Raw genomic sequence first — 24,898 nt, 5'->3', positions numbered from 1 at the left:
TGGCAGCGGCTCTCGCTGCCCGTCCCTACGGCCATCACCTGCATTTCCCTGGCCTGCCTGGTTCAGGCAGCCGGGGCCCCACGGGACGCACGTGCAGCAGCAGAGGTGAGCTGGGTGGGGACACGTCCCCCAGGGAAGAGATAGGGTGAGCGCTGGGACTTGGGTCAGGGCTGCAACCTGAGGGACCTCTGAGGGTGTGGAGCATAGCATGGCCCAGGTGTGGGGCCAGGAGGGTGTCCTGCTGGGGGACCTGGGCTATTCTTTTGTCTGTCCACGGGATGGAGAATGACTGCGGCCTCTCTCCCTCTTGCAGTGCGCAACATTCACCCCTGTGGCACTGGTGAAGAGGAGCAACACTCATCCTCACTCCCCAGCGGGCCACAGCATAAGGACCATGGCAGCAGAGCAGGAATGGGTATGTCCCATCTGCCACGATGCACGCGAGGACATTGCCTACGTGGTGCCGTGCCATCATGAGTATTGCCTCGGCTGCATCCTGCGGTGGGGCAAGCAGAAGAAGAGCTGCCCGCTCTGCAGGAAGGACATGGAAGTGGTCAAGGTCGCTGCGTGGGATGACAACGAGGACCTGAACTTCATCATCTGGCCTCCAGCACCACCAGTACCTGCCTGCTTCCAGGAAGGCATTGCTCTAAACTTCAGCAGCTCTAGCCCTTCCTCGTCCCCTTCGCTGTCTCCTCTGCCATTCTCAGATGAGGAAGAGGATGAGGAGGCAGACGAGGAGGAGGATGAGGAGACAGATGAGGAGGAGGAGGAGGAAGATGAGGAGCTGGAGGAAGAGGAGGCAGAGGAGGGTCCTTTGGTGGGCGGTCTCCGGCCTCAGGCCTGGGCACAGCTGTTCAGGCAGCACCAGGAGATCCTGGACCCTGTGCTGCCCAGGCTGCGCCAAGAGCTGAGAGCCGTCTTTGACACTGACTGGTGGCCGGCAATGGCAGCAGAGAGCTTCATCTTTGATGCTCTGTGTGACATTGGGCCGAACAGAGAGGAGCTGATAGACCTGATGTGGCCTGCGCTGGAGGACGAAACTGAGACGTTCATCCAGGGGCTCATCGACACCATCATGCTTCAATGCAGCGAGGAGGCCCACAGACTGCTGGGTCTGCAGGGCACCCACGTGTCCGGGGCGCAGGAGGAGGGCCCTGCAGTCAGGGGGCAGGAGGACAGCCGTGCGGCCGCCCCTGGCCCCACAGCCTCCCCACAGGTGACCCCCACCTCAAGGCCCGGACTCTCTGGCAGCACTGCGACATCCCGCAGAGAGGAGCAGCCCAGCACGGCAGGGGCTGACATTCGTGCGGGTCTCAGTCACGGCCCCGCTGCACACACGGCGACGGAAGCGGAGCGGCCCTGCGAGGAGATGGAGCAGGAGGCAGCAGCAGGTCCCTCTGCCCAGGGCAGCAGCCCCTCCGCTCCTGGTCACTCTCCTGAGAGGGCCCGGCGGCCCCCTAAGAGGAGCGCTGACAGTGACCAGGAACCACAGCCTCCCTGCAAGAGGCCACCGCCTCAGTGGGACTAGCAGGGTTACACTTCTCTTTAATTAATAAATAATAAAAAGTTTTCTTAGAATCATGGAATAGTAGTGGTTGGCAGAGACCTCTGGAGATCATATACTGTAGCCTAGATTATACTCGTCTCTGAAGTCCAAGCCAAAGCAGATAATGAACAGGAGCTCTACATAAACAAGACATATTATAGAACATAACACGCTAACAAAAATGGCTTTGGCATTAACTTTGGGTACAGACAAGTTTATTTCAAAAAAGAAATATATTGAAAATGTGTCTGTTTTCATAGCATTTTATCAATTTTGTATGCATTTTTACCTAAACTAGTAACGCTAGCTATTATGACAATGCATTGCAAATAAGTATCTCTGAAAATATGAAAATCTTTTTGTCTGTTATTTTCATATATGACTACATAAAATTAGTATATAATGTAGGAGTATATATTTTGCAATATGCCCTGTCGTTAAAGTGAACGTGGTTCAAAAGATAAATCTTTCCTACCTTTAACCATTGTTCTTCCAGTTGATTTTCCAAAGATATCTAGAAGACTTCTTCTTGCTCCTAAGTATGTGGTTGTTTGAGTGAGGCACCAGTTATATAGCTAGAGTGTCCTCTGTAAAGTGGCACAATACTGAGAATAAGCACCTGTTACACATGGTTTTACACAAAATCCATCACTTTGCATACCCATGCTGTATCTAAGGCTGGGAGCAATGTTTTAGAAAATCATATTACCAAGAGAAGGAATGTATAGGATAGATTAAAAAAAAAAAAAGCACCATTTTCTTAGATGTACCATGCAGCAGTCAAAGATCAAGTAGCCTATCTGGAAGAAAATAGGACACATAATCTTCTAATAGTTATATAGAAGTGAATGTGTTGCCAGAAATAAACCCTATGTAGAAAACCTCGTTATTGGTTACAATCAAAATGGATATGCGGAAGTCCTCCAGGGACTGAAAAGTCCCAACAAAAAGCCAGGAAAATCTTCCACGAGCCCTTAAAGGCACTGCTGCAGCTGCTGAGACTCACCATGTGTACATGGGCGATTTTGGTGCTCCATTTGGCTGGCAGAGGACACATCCCAGAGCTGTGCATCTGTGTGGATGTACAGGGGTTGCCAGCACTTTATGAGAGCAGTGGGACACCAGCAGCTGCGTATTCACTTGAGGCTGCCATCTCTGGCACAGTGAGTTACGTGGTCTTCTCTAAAGCCAAGAGAGCAGAGAGGAAGGGAAGAATGTGCCTGATGTGTCCCCAAGAGGGGTGGGCATCCACCCAGTCTGTAGGTTCATGGCTATATGGCCACTTGTTCCCACTTGGAGCCACAGATCCATGCAGCAGCAGCAGTTTCCTTACTGTAATCCTGAAATGTCACTAAGGATTGATTTAGAAATGTAAGTAGGGTCTTCAGTCTCTGAGCATCCCTGTCACCGCTATGCTGTCAGGCTTTTGTTGCTGGTCACTCACAGGTGATGGGAGCTGGACAAGCAGAGCCTTTGGAAGCCGGCAGCCTTCTGGGTGTGCAGTTCAATCACTTGGGCTTGTCAAAACCTCACAGTTTATGCTGAAGCTGGCATTGCGGCTGCAGCAAACATCAGGTCACAGAATCACAGAATTGTAGGGATTGGATGGGACCTCTGGAGATCATCAAGTTCCTCTGAGCCTAGCTGAGTTATGCCTCGCAACAGATGGGCCAGCTTGGACCAAGCATCAGTCACCATGTCGTTCACCACAATGAAACGTATTTCCTGGTAATTTGGGAATCATTGTATCTTAGGCTAATAAGCACTGTTATCTTCCTTCTCCACATTTATATACTCCATGACATAGTTGCTGTATCTTAAACAGAAATCACCCTCAAGATATCATCTAATTATCTTCTCATCATTCTGAAAATCTGTTTGGTATTACCAGTAATCTCATTATTACAAGTGCAACACTCATTAAACAAACAGACAATAAAAATATATGCAATGTAGCAACCAAATTGTACTGGAATCTCACAGTCAGTGATGGATAATTCTGAAGCAGATTGTTCTCATACATTATTTCCTGAGAAAGATTTAAATAGTTCAAGAAAACCTTGTTTCAATCAAAAGGTTCTATTCTAGATCCTGGCTAGGATCTAGACATGATGCCATCACCACATTCAGGCATGGTGAGAACCAGAAATGGTCAGATGCTTCCTGTGAGAGTGGAGGGACCTCTGAGCAGGGATGACATTGCTGGAATCTCATGGCACACACCAGTTCCTGCGCATGCCCTGGGGGATGCTGGAGATGCAACAAAGTTGAGCTCTGTGACAGTGATCCAGCATTTCCTGGGCTCATCCCCTGCTTCTGGGTGACATCCTGGATGCACTTGCTTGGGATTGGGAAGCCATCATTTTCTTCTTGACAGGCACCGGCTCCTGGCGCTGCACTGAGAAAAGCAAAACTGCAGAGGAGTTCTGAGCCACGCATGTTTAAAAGAAAAGAGGCCTGATCCTCAGCTCCTGAAAGTAAATGGAAATACATTCATGAAGAGCAGAAGGGCAGATTTTCAAGGTGTTATTGCCTGTCATCTGTGCCCAGTTATACCTCGCTCTGTTACACCTGCACAGAGCCACTTGAACATGTATCAAAACAATTCCCGTCTCCAGCTTTCATCCACAGTCTGATCCAACAGTAGACCATCATTTGTTTACCTGGTAAAATAAATGCTGACAAATCTAAGGTACTTTCTTTTTTTTTTCTTCTGAAAATGTATGCAAATAGATTTGGAGCATTTTATGAGTACACTGCACACTTGATAGAACCACTCATGATGGTTTCCTTTCTGGGTATATAAAAAAACATCCATATCCATGTCAATCATTTTTATCAATTTCACTCCTATACTTAATGTTCATTTTGGCCAGGAAAATTTTTCCTGAATATCACAGATGAGCCTGTGAACTCTTTGGCACTCTCAGCCAAATGGCTAAAACAGTAATCCACCTCTTAAAGTAAAATGGGTCCCATTAAGTGATCAAGGGAATAGTAAGTCATGTGCGTGTGTGTACGTGCAAATTAATATGTGGGAGAGAGTCAAGACAGAGAGGTGCTGCATTTAGTATGAACTTAGGAAAGGTTACTAGTCATTGCCTTTTGTGCTGGCCCAGCAAATTCCAGCTTTGTATTCATCCAAATAATTGAAATCCCTTTCTGTTTTATTATGCAAATTTGCATGTACTTCCATAATTCAGTATTACTGCTGCAAATATAATAGGAATATATATGTGACCAGTTACATTCTTCAATAAAGTGGGCAAAGGGACAACATAGGAAGAGTCTTTAGAAACACGGAACTCTCCCGAATCCATAAAGAAAGAATAAAATAGGAAATTGGAGGATAATATCCTACCTCGATTGGCATAAGTGCCTGTAAATCTTATCCCTTCCCCATTCAAGTTCCATGACCCTCCCCTGGACAAACTTGCTTATGAACATTTTCTTATGGAGAAATGCACCATAGATTATATTTGCAGCCAGTTTTAGGAGAAACAAAGGGGGAGCCAGGCCATGAAGGCTCTCAGACAGCAGGGCAAGTCTTCCAGTACATGAGGAGCAATAAGACATCAGAGATTTCCCTATAAATCACATCTTATGCTGCACATTTGCAGTGTTAGTTCTGCTGTGATGACTGAGCTCAGCCAGGACACACAGACAATATATATATACATATATATATAGCACAAGTGCCCCTGGTTCAGCATTTGCTGCTTTGGTAGAATGATCTGCCAGCCTGGCTCCCCAGAAAGCTCAATTTGCAGGAAGTCTCCTTTTAGCCCATATTCCTCATAGATGCACAAGGGAGCAGGGACAGAGGGACCTTGTGATCCCTCGGTATGGTTTGCAGCTTTAGAAATGACCCATGAGAAATAGGAAATTAGTGATGTGATTCATCCAGTCGTCCTCTTGGTGGGGTGGAAGCTGAGCAGCAGGCCTTGAGAACAGGGTTTGCCCTCAACCTCTTCTGATCCCTTTGAGCAAAAGGCAAGCATTTTCCGAGCTGGCAAGAGAGGATGTGACAGCAAAGGGGAAATGAGAGGAAGGAGAATAAAGGGCTGCACACAGAGGTGATACCCTTCAGGGTAAAGCTTGCTAGCTGAAGATTTCCCTTGTTTGTGACTGGGTGTTAAGAGCAGTGAGGCAACAAAAGGCTTTTTATTTAAGGTGCTGGCACTTCAGGAAAAAATGAGAAGAAAGGTGCTAAAAGCAAAATACATAGCTTTTTTTTTTTTCCTTTGTTTTTTTCTGTCTTCTCGCCCTTAAATTTTACAGCCTGAACTTCCTCAGTTTAAACTCCTGCCAGCATGGGTCTGACAGGAGAGGTCACCAGCCATCCCCAGGCAGGTTGGGAACCCCGAGGCCCGGCAGGGTGGATGCACTGGGGCTGCCAGGGGCAGCTCCCTGCACATCAGGTCTCAAGCCCACTAGGCCTCCTGCACTGCCCTCGCCTGGACTGCAAGCCTCTAGGCCACAGGGGTGCACGGTGTTGATGGTTGGTAAAAATTTATTTGTTACTGGCAAGATGGTGAAAAGGTGCTGCAGTCATCCTCCCTGGCAGGCTCCAGGCCTAAAGCAAAGGCCCATGGCAGAGGCTGTGAGGAGACGAGGAAGCCCGATGGCTTTTGGCGAGGAGGGCAGCGGCAGAGGGCAGAGGTGCAGAGCTGCTGCCACCTGAGTCCACTGACCTCACTGGGACTCCCAGGAGAGTGTGCATCTTCGTGGAAAAAAGCTGAGCTCAGAACATGTATTTTTAGCTGGGTTTCCTAAGGAAATCAAGAGTCTGTCACTTCCTGTCTACCCATCTGTCTCCATCAACCTTTGAATCTGCTGGCGACTTGAAAGCGAGTTTGATGAAGCGCTGGAAGTCTGAATATCAAATTTCTAATTGTGAAAATGGGGAGCTGAGAAGAGATGAGGAACGCACAGTGATGCATGAACACCCTCCAACAGAGGGACAGACAGGAGGACGCAGCAGTGACCCCAGTTTGGAAGCCCCTCATCAGCCTCTGCAAACGGTGTTTCTTTAGAGAACTCCCAAATGGAACAAGCTCAGCTAAATGAAACAGAAACCATGGCATAAAACTGAAATACATGGTATTGTTCAGTGCGTGGAATGACTTGTTTCATCCTCAGCCTCCTTTCCTCTGACAAGTGTACAGGAATCTTGTGAGAAAACACAACAGAAAAGGAGGAAATCTGCCTTGCTGTGAAGATGGAAGTGCTTTACCTACCACCTTTTGTGCATGTATGCCTGCACTTGAATTTTATTTAGCTATCAGAAAGCACTGATGTGCTTAGTAGCTTCTTGCACATAGTGGCTTCAAAAGCATACAGCCAACTCCATATGCCTACTGGCGTTATAAAGGCTTTGCCCGTGTGGTTTATTCCCTTTTCTCACCTTCTGACTGTCTGCTTTTCCAAATGGCATGCTCCTTACGTCAGGGTCTCTTTCTCCCTCTCTGCATGAAGTGTTCCTGGCATATATTTTGAACACTGCTGTGACCACTTATTAAAAGCCAAAGCAAGAACTTTCATGCCCCCACTTCTCCCATTCACTGCCATTCACATTTGGACTGAAATAGATGTCTGTGGGGAGATGGGGACAGATGATGGCCCCAAGCTTAGCCACAGCCTGTGGTGTCTATCCAAGTGTTTCTGCTGGCAATACAGATGTCCTGCCGCTGGGCATGCCCAGAGCATCAGCTCATCTCCTGGCACTGAGCTGAGTTCTTCCAGACTTTACTGTCAGGGTGGCTGCTGCCTTCACTCTGCATAGCCAGCTGCGGGTAGAATCTTTTACCACCAGGGGCGTGCACTTTGAATTGCAGGTCTGAGACCAGGAGTTGGTCTGAGGATGGGAAGGAATATCAAAGAATCAAGCAATCTAGGGAAAAGTGTGGTTCTTACAGGGAAACAGCCTTTGCTAGTCCCCAACAGACACGAGGCAGTGTTTGGTGTGAGCTAACAGGCTGACAGCATCACAGATGAGCTGCTGCAGCTCTTCCACTCAGTGCAAATGAACACAACCGTGCTTCCCCTGGGCAGGGAGGGAGTGAGAATTTTAGTAAATGTGACTTGTTAATGGTCTGGGTCTGCAGGAAAAAAAACTCAGCCTTGGCTCCTTAGAAGGACGTTAGGGAAGAGCATGATATTGCAATAGGATAATGAGTGTTGAACTATGAAAGGATTTCATTACCAGCATCCTCTTCCCATACAGCCCCAACCTGCTGCAGCTATCATGTGCTCCTGACAAGAAAAATCATCATGGGATCATCCTGCCTGTGAAAGAGAGCGGTTGGTTGTGTTTCTGCTGGAGACTGGAGACTCCTTGCCCATGCCTCGATACAAGGCATTAGCTTTCCCTCCTAAGCCAGTGGTGACTTCCAGCGATGGAAGGTGATGGAGGAGACGGCACTGATTCAGAGGCAGAGTTGAACCACGAGGGATCAGAGCTGCAGCTCCACATCTCACGCCATGGGCTGGGGAGTACAGTGCCTGTGCAGCCGGAGGGCAGCATCCATGTGTGGCAGCCTCAGCCCTTGAGCTCCGAACAGAGCCAACTTACCACGGGCACAGCAAGCTGCCAGAGGTAGCTTGTGTGATGCTGAAAGAGATATTTAATTATCTCCCTGCACCCTTGCCTCAGCAGTGAGGCTAATGAGTCTTCCCTTCTCTTTGTCTGTTTGCTTTGCATATAAGCCTTGCAGGCTCTGGCACATCCCAGACACTACAGGGATCCACAGTGCACTGGGGGCTAAAATTCAACCTTTGCATGGCTACTGCAAATCTGTTGTCTTATGAATTTTCCCAGAAGTCAGGCCTTTGCACAACAGCATCTCCTGCTCACCCTTCATGGAGCAGCTGGCTCCTTCCTCTCACATTCTTCCTTCCCCCTCCTCCAAAAGCACTGAGCAGCTGAGCTCCATGCCCCTGTGGCTGCACTGCCGGAGTTTTCCCTGCTGCTAGGGAAGAGGGCACCTGCTTTCCCCTTGGCTGAAAAGACAGCTTTGCAGGCTTCCATTTTTAGCACCAATGAATCACATTGCCTCTGCTGATGGCAGAGAAGGAAGACCTGAGCAGCCCTTATCACTGCTGTTTGCTTCTGACCAGAGAGATTTCATTGAGCTGTGCTCAGACTGCATCCGTGCCTGAGGTTTAATCCTGCACAATGCTGACCAAGCTGCTGCACAGCCTTAGCTCACTTCATCTGCCCTGAGTTGTGCCAGTTTCAAACCCACTGGCGAGCTCTTGCCCCACATCTCTCAGTTCAGCCCCACAGGATTTACTCACAGGAGCAGGCAGGTGGCAAGCGCTGTCTCCTTCATTCTTGCTCCATTCTGTTCCTTGTTGCAGTTGATATCTGAGACACAACCTCCTTGGTGGTGAGAAGGATTCCATCCTACCAAATGCAAAACCCATTCACCTCAGGAAGAACTATCAGCTAGAAAATTGTGGGCCCCCAGTTCCTCTTTTCCCTCCATCCTTCAGCTGTGGCACTGAGGTGTGAGGTGCCTGTCCCCAACTCTGACACAAGCAGACAGTCTCTTAAAACACACAACGTGAGTTCTTTATTTGTTTAATCAGTTTACATTCCACAATTGACGGTTTACTTATTTATTTCTTAGTTTCTCGTGAACAGGTTGTTTAGTTAGTTACCAGACAGGACTGTAATTGATGGAAATACAGAGTTCTCTGCCAATTTGGATAGAAACAAAACCAACCAAAAAAAAAAAAAAAAAAAATTGAAAGGAAAATTGTTAGATGTAGCCAGTTTTTTGACAAACTCCTGTGATGCTTTTTGCAACTTTTGCCATTTCAAAGTCACAGGGGTTTCTCAATTCCCCATGTTAGTTCCCTGATCTAAACCCTGCCATGAAAATTATTCTTCAGGGCCATGGTCCCGCAAACATGAATGCACATACCCAAATGCCCGTGTCTGCAGATTAGCACCTTGGATTATAACAGAGCAAGGAGTTTCGGTTTGTGTCGTATTTAAACAACTTTTGTTCACCTCTTCTGCAGTAATTTACAGGAAGCAATGGAAAGTACAATGCATTTGATATGATGGAGCATCACTTGTGAAATTAGCCAACACATTCACACTGTCCTAGAATGACCTAAGGCAGTAGTCATTTTCATTGTTATTTTATGTTAGCACCAATGGCTACAGGAGCCACTTTGCTTCTTGCAGCAATGCAGAAGTAAAAACCCTTGTGGTACATCCCACCCTCGATTACTCCTGACAACTGGATGTTAACATCCCAAAGTCAGCTTTTTCTTTATTGGCTAAAAAGTGCTCCTCTTGGCTGAGCTACCTCATTCATACTTCAAATGTCCTTGATAATGCCTGAAGCATAATCAGAAATGAACACATTTCTGGATTTTCAAAATACCCTAAAGTTTAGTATATTTTAATATAATTCCCAGCCTAGCAAAGCAATTAGGCATGTGCCTAGCTTTAAGCATGGTGATAACATCGTTAATGGAACATTCATGCTTGAAATTAGGCAAGTGCTTACGTGCTTTGTGGGATCAAAGCTTTATAGCAGCATTCCCATGAAGGCAGGACCTCCTGAGCGTCCTCATCCTGGCTTTCACCTTCACAGCCACTGCAGATTTGGACAAACCAGCTGCAGTCTGAGTATTGAAAAGTGCTGAAAACAGGAGGCTCCACTTGCAGCTAGTGAAAGTTGTGAGGGGCACCAAACTGCTAAATATCACATCTCTTCCCAGGCTTTTGGCTTCCTGTTTCTAAGATGGCTATAATACTGACCTGCCTCTAAAAGGTCTGATGTGACTCACATTTACAGTATTTTCTGAAGAGAAAACATGCTAGGAAAATGAAACATATCGCTGCAATTCTCCAAATATGCCTGAGTTGAGTGGCATTAGAAAAGACCTAGTCTTTTCTAATCTAGTTTTGATATGCGTGTGCTGCACTTAGAAGAAACATAAACATCTGGCCAAGATGCATTCACATGACAAATGCCTTGTACCAGTCATATCACTGTACTTGGGAATACCCTAGAGAAGTGGAAGGCATTTAAGGGAATTACTATGCTAAGCCTCCCAAACTGTCAGTTAGAGAAAGCGGTGACTGCAACTTTTGTCATCACTGAATGATGGAGATGTTATGGGATGTGTTTCATTTCCTTTCAGCAAAAAGATGCTTTTCCTTAAGGAACAGAGAATTGACAAGGGAGTTATGGAAGGAGAACCCTCCAAAAATGTTTGCCTATTGTGGTAAACCGTGGCTAGGGCAAGTATTACTTGTGGCAGAAGAAATTCCACATGTCTACATGAGGTGCACCAGCTGTGGACGAGAGAGTGCAATGAATCAGTTTCTCACTGACCCCTGCCTCCATGGCTGTAAATATTTGCTGTAGGATTGCGCGATGCCACAAGCGTGAGACTGGGAGAAGTCACACCCAACAGGCCTAAAATGGCAGCATGGTCTATGAGGGACACGGTGGGCGCCCACAAGGTGACACGTCAGCCTTCCTAAGTGAGATGGCCGCACATACTGTGCCTGTTCTCCTGCCTGCCTCTGGGGTCAGTCTGGTGCCAAGGCCTAGCTGCTGTCCCACAGGAGGCTGTACGCTCACTCCCCACTGCGAAGTCACAGGAGAAATTATGGCTTTCATTAGGAGGTGAGACGGCCTATTTAAGAGAAAGTGGAACGTTCTCCAGGAAGATAATCCAAATGTGGCATGGAGAACGCAGGAGGGAGGACAGTGCTCATGTCTGGATGCATACGGCTGTTGTAAAGAACCGGGACAGGATCACCCCACAAAGCCTCCCTCCCATGTGACGTTGCACAGAGATTTTATCACCTTTTAACAAGAGGTTGACCTTGATAGTAAACCTCTGAGAAGTCTGAAAAGCCACTGTGGGACACACACAGTGAGCAACATTTACATCCACAGCAAAAGCTGGGTCCCATATCCCAGGACTGTTCCCATCTGTCTCACAGAGAGGGAATGGGAGAGGACAAACATGAAATTTTAGGATTGTACTCAAAAGTCGTGCAGCAAATGATGCTGAATCCTTAAGTTCAATTTATTTGCAAGCTCCTCCTCATTTCCAGAGTTCGCTCTTATAGCCTTTATTTCTTTTTCACAGACATCTCAAATAACAAAACAGTCACATATGCAAGAGTCAGTTCAGAACGGGATTTAGAGATAAACATCTTTACAGGAAGCATCTCTATATTCTCACACAGAGAAAGGAAAAGGGAGAGAGAGATATACACATCTGAGGCCTTAAAAAAGGAGGAGGGACGAAGGAGAGAAACATCAGAATGAAACAGTACAGATTGGACAGGAAGGTACTGTGCTGGAAAATAAGTTCTGATCCCTTGAACTCAGTTTTCTCTTCCATTTCCTTGCCGGTCTTTCCCTAAGTATCAACATATAGTATTAAATATTTACTGTATAGGTTCCTACAGGCCATCTGAAGTCCTTCTTGCCATAACCTGAACAGCATTTTTAAAAATAAATTTGTTCTGAGAGATGGGCAAGCACTGGCAAGTCCCTGACTTAAATCTAGCTGTGGGAATAAATAGTAGCGACCATCTGTTGCCACCGCAGCCAAACTTCACTTAGTTTTCAGGAATTGGTTTAATTCCTCCACTCCTTGGTCTGTGTTTGCTTTGGTCAGGTAAAATATGGCAATATATAAGTGCTTCAGAGTTCTTACACTTGATTAATTTGCTGTCCCTCCCAGACCAGTTTGGTCTCAATACCTGATTTCAGCTCTGAGAGACTCTCACCATGAGATGGAGACATGTGTTCAGCCTTGCCAGAGCAGCTTTCTCAATAGTACAGTCACAGTTCATTCTCTTGTTGAGTCCCTGGTTCAGTTTTTCTGAGGACAACGATAATCCCAACAGTAAGGGATGAAATTGCAATCTCTTTAATCTCCATGTAAGCTGTTTGTAAAGCAGTTATTAACATTGAAAGAAACAAATATGAAATTACCTAAACTGTACCTTGGAGCGGAATTTTTTGATTCTTACTAGCAGCTAGATGACATTTTCCAGGCCAGTATGGAGATAAAGAGCAAGAGAGTAACCTCAGAACAGTTTAGCAATTTAGACTTTTAGAATGTCAATTCACTCACTGGGCTGCTTCAGAAATGGTCAAAGATCTCTGACATTCAGCATTGGCACCATCCAGTGATCTATGACTGGAGACGACCATAAAGAACCCACCTCAAATGCAATTTTTGCAGGAACTGGGGCAATCCCTATGCTTCGCAGTTGTGTTGTTATTTGGGGAGGGGAAGACTGCTGTGAACCTCTCGTTTTGCTCCAACAGTCTTCCATGTTTAACACCTGCATGCTGTGTGGTGGGTACAGGGCCACAACAGATCTCCACGTGGATACTCTTCTGCATAAGGTGCCTGAGTCTTCCCACTAAAATTTGAGATCTTTTAGGATCTCAGAACCATCCAAGATAGGTGACCGGTCACTCATGGAGGGAGAAAAAGCTCCTAAGGCTGAGTTAGAGCTAGTTTTACTGAGTCACCAGTGAGAAGCAAATGTCTCTCTTCACTAACCATACAGGAAACCAAGGCAGACGAGCCTGTTAACACCAGCAGCTCAGTTAAGTGCCCAAGGTTAATGGGGATGAATTCAGATCAGAAAATCCAGGCCTTTGTGTAGCTGTGTAGCTTGACCTTACCCACAGAGAAACCCCTCACAGACATACACTTAGTGCAGAAAAGCATCTGTACAAAGGGCTTCTTGATAAAGAATAAGTGCACCTATTTAGAGAGCTAAGGTGGAACTGAAATTCTATCATGGCTTTTCCTGTCCATTTCTCTTTCTTAGAGAAGCCCTTGAGATCCAGTCCTGCGACTGGATGTACGTGTGTGGGTGTGCGTGCTGCTGACTGGTGCAATGGCAGAATTGGGATTTTCCTGGGAAATAATACTGTTTAATTTGCTTTAATTTAAATCTGAGATATATGGGGATTGTGGAGGAGAAACAGTCCTTTGCCTGAAATTCTGTACATCGGCCTCAGCTTATTTCAGGCAATCATGACTCTGTGGACATTTTTCATAAATTTACAAATATATATACATATATATACATATATACACGTATATGTGTATCAGCCTATGGGCTACATTTACCACTGCATTGTTCCAGCCACACAGAAGTATAATGCTTGGTTATTTTTACAAAAAAAAAAAAAAAAGAAATATTGGTATAAATTTGAAGTGACTTAGTGGTGGCTGCCACAATATCTATGCAAAAGCTCCTGAAGTAGGCAGACATATAAATACAGCCTGCCTTGCCGAAGTTCCCCCACCACATGCACACATAAATAGAAACACAGAACTGTTAAGGTTGGAAAAGACCACTAAGATCATCCAGTCTAACCGTCAGCCCATCCTCACTATACCCACTGACCATGTCCCTCAGTGCCACATCTACCCTTTTCCTGAACACCTCCAATGACAGTGACTAATTGCAGGTGTCTAAAGAGGATCCTGTTTTACAGTTTTAATGAAGCAAACTTCCCACTGACCCTACCGACCTGTGATCAAGGGAAATTTCACTTCAAAAGAAGCTGAAAGTTCAACTGTACCTATTTCCTATTTTAGGTACAGTTTACAGCTTTGAAAGTTGTAACTTCTGCCACAGTAGATCTCAAAATGGTTTAAAGTAATTTGTTACTGCAGAAAAGTATCTTCAAAAGTCCCCAAATATACTGTTTCTGTATGTGTAAGTAGGGGGAATTTTGTCCTGCAGAACACAAAAACATGAACGCAAACATATTAAGTGATGGAAATTGCTGAGTAAAAATAGTAACAGTTTAAATTAGATGTCTGTGATTGTTATTGGTGCCCAGGAGTTATAAATAATTCAGTACCTCCTTGCTGAATAGTCTGAGGCTGTACTTCTATTTTCTTGTTATGATTACCTGGATTTTTTTTCTTATGATCTATATTGTTAAAAGAAGACTCTTCATAAAAATGTAGTCTTATGCTCTACAGCCAGATGAAAACTATTCTTCAGACACAACTTCACAGGAGCTTAAGCAAATTAGGAGCATGCATTGTTTTTAAAAATAATGCCGGCACCAAGAACATTCAGTGTTATACTCCTATTCACTGTCTGAACAGGGACTGGAAGCTGTGGTTCTTCTGTGTAATTGGCCCAAGGAAACTGAGCCCAGTCTGGCTGACACTTCTTGGTGTCTACATCCCCTTGAAACCAGAGCTAAACCTGCAGGTCACACTGCTTTTTGAAGACTTGACTCTATCAGAATCACTTGCTGTTGGGGAAGTTCTGACCAGTTGGCAAAATAACAAGGCCACTTGAAAGGAATTGCTTTTGCAGCACTATTCCCATGCCACAGGATGTGAAGCTCCCTGCAGTGCTGAGCCCCATTACGTGCAGCCGTGGCAATGTCAGCAGCCAACCATAGCTCTCAGCAGAAGACAGAAATAAGATTCAGGCAGTACGACGCTGTCCCTCATCCAGCAACATTTCTACATAAGGGGATTGTAAACTTTTCTGAGTTGGAGGTGATATGATGCCATTTTTTCTCTCAAATATGAAAACAGGCCATCTGTTTTACAGAAACACCTTGTAAGTGCAGGTTGCAAGAAGCAATTTGCAAACACCAAGGCTCTCCTGATGGGATTTCACTTTTTTTTTTTTTCCTTTAGCCTTACTCGCTCAAAAAGAACATCCCATTTGTACCACACGAGTGGTTACTGCTGGGGTCTGTAGCATTAGAAATTAGTGAGGACTTGTGGGCACAGCTGTTTTCCGAGGTAGAATTGCCAGCTCCAGTCTGGCTGGATGCAGAAGTAGGTCTGCAGAAATCCCATATTTAAGAGCACCAGTAGTGAGGTCTGGAGTCTTGCAGTGATGTTTCAGGATGTTACTGCTCTGAGCTGCTGCTTGCCCCCCATTTTGCTGGATATATCCTGCCCAAAGGCAGAGCAGGCAGAAAGAAACATGTATTTGTATCTCGGCTGCTTCCTTTTCCTACAACTATGGGCTTAGAACAACACAGGCAGCTCTTCTCCAAATATTCAAATACTTTCTAGTGGCAAGTATCCAATTCACACCAGCTCTGTTCTGCCCCTCCACTTCTCTTCAGCAGAGATTTCATGTGTGATCTGCATACATGACCTAACACAGATGCAGATGACACCTGAATGGCACTGCAACTCCTGAGCTAAGTACAAAAGAACAGAAAACAAACTATTACGTTGCATTTTGCTATGTACTTCCTCTGCACATAATACACATATTTCCAGGTTACCCAGATCAAATGGGGTATGAATGTTTGTGGTAGCTAAGGAAGGGGAGCGAGGGTGTCCACATATATACACCCTAACCTAGAAAACTTTTGAGGGTGTTTTCTGCCACTGTGCAGGAAAGTTAATCAGTAAAAGAAAGACATAAAAGTATAGTCTGGGCAGGGATTGACAGCTCAGACTCCTGATGCTGTGGGTGTCATTGGATTGTCCTCACGTAACTCAAGCAATGCCCATGAAATCTGACCTAAAGCAACTGCTGCTTGATTTCCTTTTTTTTTCACTCCCCACCTCTCCCTGAGGATAACCTATCTGAGCCTCAGTTGTTTTCATTCCCAGTCTCTCCTTAGCAAGAAAGGACAATTGATCTGTGACTCTGGAGTGCTTTACTAAAGGTGACCAGCATTTATTTCATTTCCCTCTTGTGGCTATATTGAGGCAGTTGTCCAGGCTTTTTCTGCAAGTAAAATCCTAAACAGGTGCAAGGCATACTGCACTTAAACTAGCAGCATTCTGTCAGGCTCCAGTTCTCCCACCAACGACACCAGCAAGCCTGTCAGAGCCCATTGGCACCAGCAGTTGGTCCTTTGTTTTAAAAAGCATTGCAATCTCTAGCTATGGCTCTGAAGAAAGCCACAGGCTTGGGGTAGTAGTGCTATGGGGAGGAAGATAGAACATAAGGAAACATAAATCAGGGAAAAAACTGATAATAACTCATTTCTTTATGCATATATGAGCAAGCATTTCATTTTCAGCACTAACCAGGACAGCATTGAAACATTTTTTGAGGCACCTGATCCAAAACTCACTAGAGCCAAAGTGAAGCTTTCTATGGACTTCAGTGTATGTAACATGGAGCATATGCATTGTACTGCTGGCTGTTACTGGAAACTGTGGGGCACTGAGTGTTAAGTCCTCTTTTTATGAGCTTTTCAGCTCAGACTGGCAGAATCAGGATCTTATGGGTAGTCCGGAGTTGGATTATTTGAAACTCAGCTCCTGGCCTTGGATATTCACCCATCACTAACCTTTACATGCTGAATGTGCTTCATGCAGGCTTTTTACTCCTCGTCTCTCAGTGGTGCCTGGCAATCATTCAGTAATGTCTCAGTTTTTTACCTTGAACCTTTCCTTGCTGACCGGATGAATGCAACAGGAAGGGCTGTGAAAGAGTGCAAAACCTGGGGGTAAGGAAATGCGGTGCTGATACACAGGGATGATTTGTGTGAATGCACCCGAGCAGCTCTATAGCCCTTCTAGGCCTACGTAGAGACACAAAGAAGAAAGAGCCCGAATAATGTAGGTCTTTATTTAAGCTATACTTGGTAACATATTATTTCCTCTCCATTTTGCTCCTGGGAGTAAGCTTGGCACTCAAGAATTAAGGACAGATTACAGTGATTTTCTTCTGAGCTCTGCTTATCAGTGGGGCTCCAGGGATGAGCCTGGTTTGGAGGTGCTGCATGGTGAGTAAATGGGCAGCCATGGAGACACAGTCTTCCAGGAACATTGGGAATCTGAGATATCCCCTACATAGCAATCCTCTCCCTTCCCAATGCTGTTTTGCTCATCGTCTGATGAAGTGCACAGCTAGCATGCCACGGCTAAAGTGCTCCCAAATGACTTGTGTCTACAGGAAAGCAGAATACCTGCACTCTCATGGGTCTCTCCTGGGAGGACAGGATCCTCTGGGTTAGAGGAGTGGACTCTGAGGGTTTTGGTTTTTTTTAATTTATTTTGTTGTTTTTTTTTTTCTTTTCATTTCTTACTGTAGCTGAAATAACATTTTCTAAAGTAGTGACAGTTTTTTAAAAGTAGTATATCAGAGAAATTGCCCTGGTCACTGGTGGCTTCTGATCTACTTGTGACTGCCCCTGGGGTAGAGCAAACAAAATAAAAGCCCAACTAGAAATATGGCTTGAGGGACTGTACTATTTAGATCAGGGAAGATCTGTGTTTGCAGAGAGGGAGAAAGGAGAGATGATATATACAGGTGGCCACTGTGAGTCAGGAGTTTTAACATGCGAACAGCTTTAGCTTGAAGATGGTGTCCTAAGAGTCCATAAGATACATAGCACATAGATTCCTGCAATATATCCCCTTTGCAGGGCCCCCACACAGCGCCCTGGCAGGGATAGAAGTAGAAGCCATTGGAACTAACTCACTTCCATTACAGAACCTCACTGTACAAGAACTGGAGGCTCACTGTAAAAAAAGCCTCAGCCTGCACACCACAGAGCACTGGGGCAATTCACCCCACTTCTCTGGGAACAGCTACCTGTAAAAGGGAGGGAGCACAAGTGCCTGCATCAGGCTAGGACAAAGGTGTCACATTATCTACAAGGACAGGATAGGAAAAGAAGAATAGGGGCTGAACTCTGAAGGAAGCTGAACATCACCCAGAAAAGCACTTCTTAACTTTAAGCATGTGAATAGTCTACCAAAGACAATGGAATCAGTCACATGTTTGAAGTAAAGTATGTGCTTGAACATTTCCCTGGAGCAGATTGAGAGACAGGGCCAAGACCCTTAACGTGGGGAGCACATCTGACAGGTTTCTGACTACTGCTCAGACTAGCAAACCAGACACTAGTTGGAAAGCTTGAATCTCAGGTCAGAAAGATATTTCAAAGCCTCCCAAAAATGCAGAAATTGAGTAGATGGGAATGTGCTTTGGCTCTGGATGTACATAGTCACAAACCATCACAGATCTGTCTCTAGATGTATCTTGGGTCAGCCCTGCTCTAGAGATGAGTGCAAGACAACAGGTAAGGCTCTCGGCCCACCTCACACTGCTCACAGCCCTTTGGGGCACCTCCTGAGGCTGTGAGCAGCACAGAGAGAAATTCAAAAAATCCTAAGGGCTTTTGCCCCTGTTTCAGTCAAAGATGTGCACCAAAATTTTTGCCTGGACAGGTGGTCCTTTAGGAATCCAGTCTGACATTAAAGCTCTGTATTCACCTGCTGCTTCAAGCACTTACACCCACACTTTTAACACACGTACTCATACAGGCCTGAGAGGCTGTGCTATAATGAGTGGAAAATCACAAATCGGGCCTAAAGATAAGATCCAGGGTTAACACTTCTCTTCTATAAAGAAAAATGAGTGTAACCCTCTCCCACAGTCACCAAACACAGGCCATCACTCAGCTCATCCACAGCTTGTAAACCAACCAAAACCTGCAGAGGGTACTTCATCAAGGCAGATCTATTTTCATGCCAGCTGCAAAGAGAAGAGTTGAGAGTCCATGAAATGGCAAAATGACTTCAATTTCTTTCAATCTTACTGCTATAGCTCCTTCAAAACTCCAGCTGAAAAGAACACACTTCGTGAATTGTCATGACTCACACGAGGCTGTATATCACCACAGGAGCTGTCACACTGCTTTCCATGCCACAGGACCCAATGGCAGATGCCAGCTAAAAACCCCTCTGTCTTTCGGTCTAGTGAAGTCACTCCAGATATCTCTATTCACATGAAAGAGTTTCCCTATCACACTCAGAACTGCAGAGGAAGAAGAAAGTTTGTGTTCAAAGATGTTTTAATGAAACAAGTACCAGTTTCGTAAAGCATTAACACCTTTATGAGAAGTTGCTTTTTCTCAAAATCTTTCATAGTTTGAAATTTTTCACATTTTTAAAGGTCTCTTTTAGTTTTCAGTTATTGGTTTTATGCTTTCGGTTTCAATTTACCTTTCCATAAACTGTTTTTATTTTTAATTTCCTTCTGTCCAGTGGTAACTCATCAGCCTCCTCATCTAGTGAGCATCTGCACGTTCAAACAGTTTCAAAGCTTTTCAGAACACTCTGCTTGAAAACACTGCCAGAGAAAAAAAAAATCCAATCTACTTAAAAAGCAAGTTTCTTCAAAAGGTTTCCATTTTCAACATGAATCAATAAATACTTACTTTCTCCAGTCAGATCTAATGCAGAATGAAATGACAAAACTTCACTTGCCCGAGATGGCATTTCAGTGGCAACACATTGACTTGGCAGCTGACATTGGCATGTTTTGGGAATTTGGAAAGCAAAGAACATAAATGCTAAGTAGCTGAGCAGGAGTGAAAGAAAACCAAAGTTACCCTACTCCAAAATAGCCTTCAGAAACTTTATTTCTTTGGACACTGTTAACAAAAAGGAACATCATCACACAAGGTGTAACAGGGAGGGAAAGCAGATCTGGAAGGGGAATGGCTAGCTATGCAATTGCATTGCATAAAAATTATTTCTTGGTTGGATTTTTTTTTTTAACAAGTCAAAATGCTGCTTCCTGACAGCTGCGTAAATAGCATAATCTGGAGTTAATGCCTTTATTTCTGTGCAGGCATCATTTCAGCAGATTGCCTCCCTATCCTTTTGAGATTTCATAGATTCAGGAGATCACAGAATCACAGATTGGCTTAGGTTGGTAAGGATCTTAAGTCACATCCAGTTCCAACCCTCTGCCGTGGGTAGGGTTGTCACCCAGAGCCCCCATCCAAACTGGCCTTGAATGCTTCATCCACAACCTTTCTGGGCAGCTTGTTCCAGCACCTCACCATCCTCTGAGTAAAGAATTTTTCCCCTAACATTTACCCTAAATCTCCCCTCTTTTAGTATAAAGCCATTCCCCCCTGTCCTATCACTATCACTGTGTAAAAAGTCAGTCCTCCTATTTAAAAGCTCCCTTCAAGTACTGGAAGGCCACAATGAGGCCTTTCCGGAGCCTTCTCTTCTCCAAGTGAAACAAGTCCAACTCCCTCAGTCTGTCTTCATAGGAGAAGTGCTCCATTCCACTAATCATCTTTGTGGCCCTCCTCTGGACTTGCTCCAACAGCTCCAAATTTTCTTGAGCTGTGAGCCCCAGGTCAGGCGCAGTTAAATGATTTTTATCATCAAATGGGAGCTGATGACAAGCAGATATCAGGTGTAATAAAAGACTGATGTAATTACCCCTGAATTAAGAGCATGTTGGATTGGCTTGTTTTGTGGGGGACTTTATTTCTCTGCCCTGTTTCCCTTTGCCTGCTCATTTATCGGTGGTGCCATCACTTCCTGAACAGGGCCATTTGGCAGTTGCCTCTTCCAGCTCCCTTTAGTTGCAGCCTTGGCCTTTCACCTCACCTTCCCCTCAGCCACTGCTCCTCTGCGAGCAGCTGCTGTCTTCACAGCCAAAATGCTCTGCTTCCTTTAAAGGTATACATCCCCATCTGCAAGTTTGGCTGTTCTGTTAGCTCTTCTGGGATCTATGACCTGAATGATGGGAAGAGAGGAGTGAAGGGAGAAGGGGGTAACAGGAAGAAGAGTAGCAGGAAAAAGAGAAAGACCAAAAGAGAGAGAGAATCCCATTTGAAGATTCACAATTACATCACACAACGCTTGAGCTCATGGGAAATGGATGTCCATTCTCTGCATCTGACCCTTCCTTTTCCACAGTTCTCTCAGATGGAGAGCGGAGATGTCCAGTGACCTGGGGCAGGTTCCAAAGACAAGATGTGTGAAGTTCTTATTTGGCATACATGAACACAACAAGAGGCTTCTCTTACTTCTCTCTTACAAAAATTTTCTCCCTTTTTCTCTTCAGTAATGGCTTTTGCCCAGTTTTCTCAAACATCCAAAAACTCAATGTAATCCCAATCCAGTAAATACTCAGGAGGAACAACTGCCAGGGCTCCCCCCACCTCCCTTCTCCCTGGTCAGTCTTCCCTTGGATCCACCATTCTGAGCTCTCAGATGCTCCACAAAAACCAAAACCATCCAGAAATCCACCAGAGGAGATGCACTGTCTCAGACCTGACAGCTTTCTTCACGCTTCTGCAGTTGCCTCAGTCTTGGGCCACAAACACAGCATGGATGGTGCAGTGGACAATCACATTGCAATGTTTTACATTTTTCTTTTTCTTAAAAAAAAAAAAAAAAAGGAAGAGGGAAGAAAATGTTATACACACAAGTATCACAGCATTTTCAGAAGGCCTTCTACTGCAATTGCGTTAGCAGTTCAGCCTCAGTTGTAAGCCTGGATGTAAGGCAGCTGGAAGATTAAAACCGTACTGTTGGAGAGTCTATTGAGACATCCTCATGTTGTCTTTTGTTGTTGCTGTTGTTGTTTGTTTTCTGCTTTTACTTCATAAGATCCTTATTTTAAATTGTTTTTTGTCTGTTTGCTTCTTTCTAAAGTTTGGCAGGAAAGAGAAAATGCTTTTTTGCTTTTCCCCACGTTTTCTGTCCTTTTTGTTTTCTGCATTTTAAGAAGAAAGAAAGGAGAAAGAGAAGGAAAGAAGAGAAGAGAAAAAAGAAAAGAAAAGAAAAGAAAAGAAAAGAAAAGAAAAGAAAAGAAAAGAAAAGAAAAGAAAAGAAAAGAAAAGAAAAGAAAAGAAAAGAAAAGAAAAGAAAAGAAAAGAAAAGAAAAGAAAGGAAAAGAAAAGAAAAGAAAAGAAAAGAAAAGAAAGGAAAAGAAAGGAAAAGAAAAGAAAAGAAAGGAAAACTTCAAACAATATATATATATATATATATATAAAAGATAATACTAAGAGATAAACAACAATAGGGTAGGCTTTTTTCATTTTGTTTCCAGAAAGAAAAGAAAGTGCATGGGTTTCTGATAACGGCCTCGAGGAGGTACATTGAGAGGTGGCTCAATTGCTTGATTTGTTTATCTGCTTGCTGTTTGCATTTTCCTTCCTAACTGCAATGGACAGGCATTTTGCCCCTGCTCCCCAGCCCTCCATGTCCTGCACAGACACATTGAGGGTCCCCAGCCCGGACCCCGCTCTCCCTTGCCAGGTGGCAGCTGGTAGGTGCAACAGCATGTTCATTCAACCTCTAAGGTATGATGCTGAAGTTAAGAGTTGGATGGAAGAGCCATGTGAGAGAAAAGCTTTCCCATCTTGGTGAGAAAGAACGAAGCAACACAGAGTCCAGTGGAGATGTGAGTGCCGTGTTGGACTCAGCTCTACCTTGGCACTGGCATTAATTTGAGATTATATATATATATTTAATTATATATACATATATATGCATGTATAGGGATACACAGACATATATATATATATATATATACGTGTGTGTGTGTGTGTATTTGTTGTTGGCTATTTTTTTAGCACACTGTCCCATTCTCAGGTCTAGATTTGGGGCAGTTGGTCCTGGGGACAGGTTGGACAGAAGGGGCCAGAGTGCAGAAGAAGCCAGAGATAAGAGTGAGGCCCAGGCCCCCCCATGCACAGAACATGGACCAGCCATAGCCATGGCTGATGTCGTCGGGAAGTCCATACAGGTAGCGGGGGTAGCGGGAGAGCTCGAAGTTGATTCCAGCCACACACGTGCACAGTGAAATGATGCAGAAGGTTCCTGGAGGAGAGCGGGAAGGGGAGAAGGAGAAAGGAAAAAAATATAGAGAAGTTAGAAGAGTATCTATATATATATCACTTTCCTAGCTGCCAAGAGTTGGTAAAGTCAGTAAGGATACGCCTAAGGGAAGATGTTCGTATAGGAAGTGGCTTAGTCTAGCCATGGGAAATGAACTGAGTGCCACCAGAGCCTCGAATATTGATTTGATGCTGAATAGAGTTGTATGGAGAAACTTCAGCTGGAACAGTCTTGTCATTATAAGCACTCCCTCGTGAACCAGAATGTTCCATAAACCATTGATTTTGCAGGAATTTTGCTTTAGATAAATAAGGAGTGAATAGTCATGTTTCAATACTTTTTAGGGGAAAAAGACTGAGTTCTTGTTAAAATTCAGTTTTTCAATTATGAATTTTATAGAAGAAAATATTACAAAATACTTGACATTTTGGCTACGTTGAAGCATACATTAGAAATGCCCTGGGAAGTTTTTTTTCCCATTCTTCTTACATCAAAATCTAAAATGTTCCACTATGCTTGCCCTTTTAAAATGCCACTTTTAAAATCTTAAAATCCCTCACAAAATTTGGATTCTATCCTCTGCATGACTCCAGTGCCATTCCAGATGCCCTCTGTAGTACCGGGGAACAATTCAGAATATCCTGTTCTTGTTTTCCATCTCTGCAGAAGTATTTCATTTCTTCCTGAGAGCACTGCAAGGACAGGCTTCACAACTCTGTCAGTTGTTAAGTGTTTTGGAAGCCACGCACATCAGATGAGGCTGAACCTTAGCCCACCCAGATGAATCTAACTGTGATCTTTGGCCTCCAGCTTCATCGCAGTTAAACTCTGAGCTCCTGAAATGTCACCGTTGCCACCCACACACCAAATAATGGATAGCTGCAGTCTCTCTGCGCCCATCTCAAGAGATAACGCCCACTGTCTACACAAAGTTGGTAGTTTATTTTTCCTCTCTAATTCCTCCCTGTACAGTCCTCTCTGAATTGTCTGCAAGAGACCCAAGAGATGATATGCAGTGCACATGATAGAGCTACTCACATGGTTGGCCTGCTGCTCGTGCACAGCCCTGTGGCATGCTGTGTGTGCTACCTGCAAAGCACATCCTGTGTCAGATGTCTGTTCACCAGCAGGTCTGCTGAGGGATCTACTATTCCTGTCCATAAGATAGCAAAATGCCCTAAAGCATTCACAGATTTTAACATCAATCTCTTTCTTTCTGGTACCTATGCCTTCTTCTGTCCCCTCCTTTCTCTGCTCCTGACACTGTCCTGCAACTCTCCTTTTATGTCTCTACTGCTTTGCTCTTTCTAGTTGCAGTTATACTGAAGAAATGGATTTCCATCAAAGACACAGATTATGTGTTGAATTCCTCTGGAATTAGGCTCAGAACTGAGGACATTTGTAGGAACACATATACCACCAAAAATGTCTGGACTCCCCACCGTGCCCATCTCTCTAATTTAGCAGGCACACCCTAAAACTCTAGAATCTCCATGCAAAACTCCATCATGAATGAGCTGTGAGCCCACTGTCACATCACTCTGTTACCCTCTCTGACCACTGCCTCCATCGTCTCTTTGGATGGTCATTTCTCTTCCTATGTGTTTGCTACTTGCCACTTGCAGATAATCTCCATTGTAAAACAGGGAATACTGGAACTTTGGGTTCCTTCCCTGATGATATATATGGCTGCCAGATGGCCCAGTGAGTACC

At 44.7% G+C, this 24,898-nt stretch overlaps 2 protein-coding genes across 7 annotated transcripts in view; one reads left to right on the top strand and one right to left on the bottom strand.

Annotated features, from left to right (window-relative positions):
- Positions 1-24,898, bottom strand: part of TMEM178B (transmembrane protein 178B) — a 234,530-nt gene that overhangs the window by 1,073 nt on the left and 208,559 nt on the right. The window contains exons 4-5 of one of the 6 annotated variants that reach the window (XR_014884584.1): positions 2,556-4,020; positions 2,025-2,136 (exon numbers count right to left, since the gene is read on the bottom strand). Coding sequence is in view for 4 of the 6 variants with exons in the window: in XM_085228927.1 (XP_085085053.1) it covers positions 3,629-4,020 (392 nt within the window). In the remaining 2 variants the exon portion in view is untranslated. Of the gene's footprint in view, positions 1-1,735; positions 2,137-2,285; positions 4,021-8,848; positions 8,958-11,616; positions 23,168-24,898 lie in introns of those variants that run through there. The other 5 variants (XR_014884583.1, XM_085228936.1, XM_085228927.1 and 2 more) reach the window with 5 other exon arrangements.
- On the top strand, positions 139-1,581 carry LOC109367731 (uncharacterized). The gene has a single exon (XM_019615524.3). It carries the CDS (start codon positions 395-397, stop codon positions 1,529-1,531), a length of 1,137 nt encoding a protein of 378 aa, XP_019471069.2. The 5' UTR covers positions 139-394; the 3' UTR covers positions 1,532-1,581.

This window comes from Meleagris gallopavo, chromosome 1 (assembly GCF_905368555.1).
Source record: "Meleagris gallopavo chromosome 1, MGAL_WU_HG_1.1, whole genome shotgun sequence".
Lineage (NCBI taxonomy): Eukaryota > Metazoa > Chordata > Aves > Galliformes > Phasianidae > Meleagris > Meleagris gallopavo.
The sequence above is the reverse complement of the archived record's forward strand: the minus strand, read 5'-3'. Positions and strand labels throughout refer to the sequence as shown.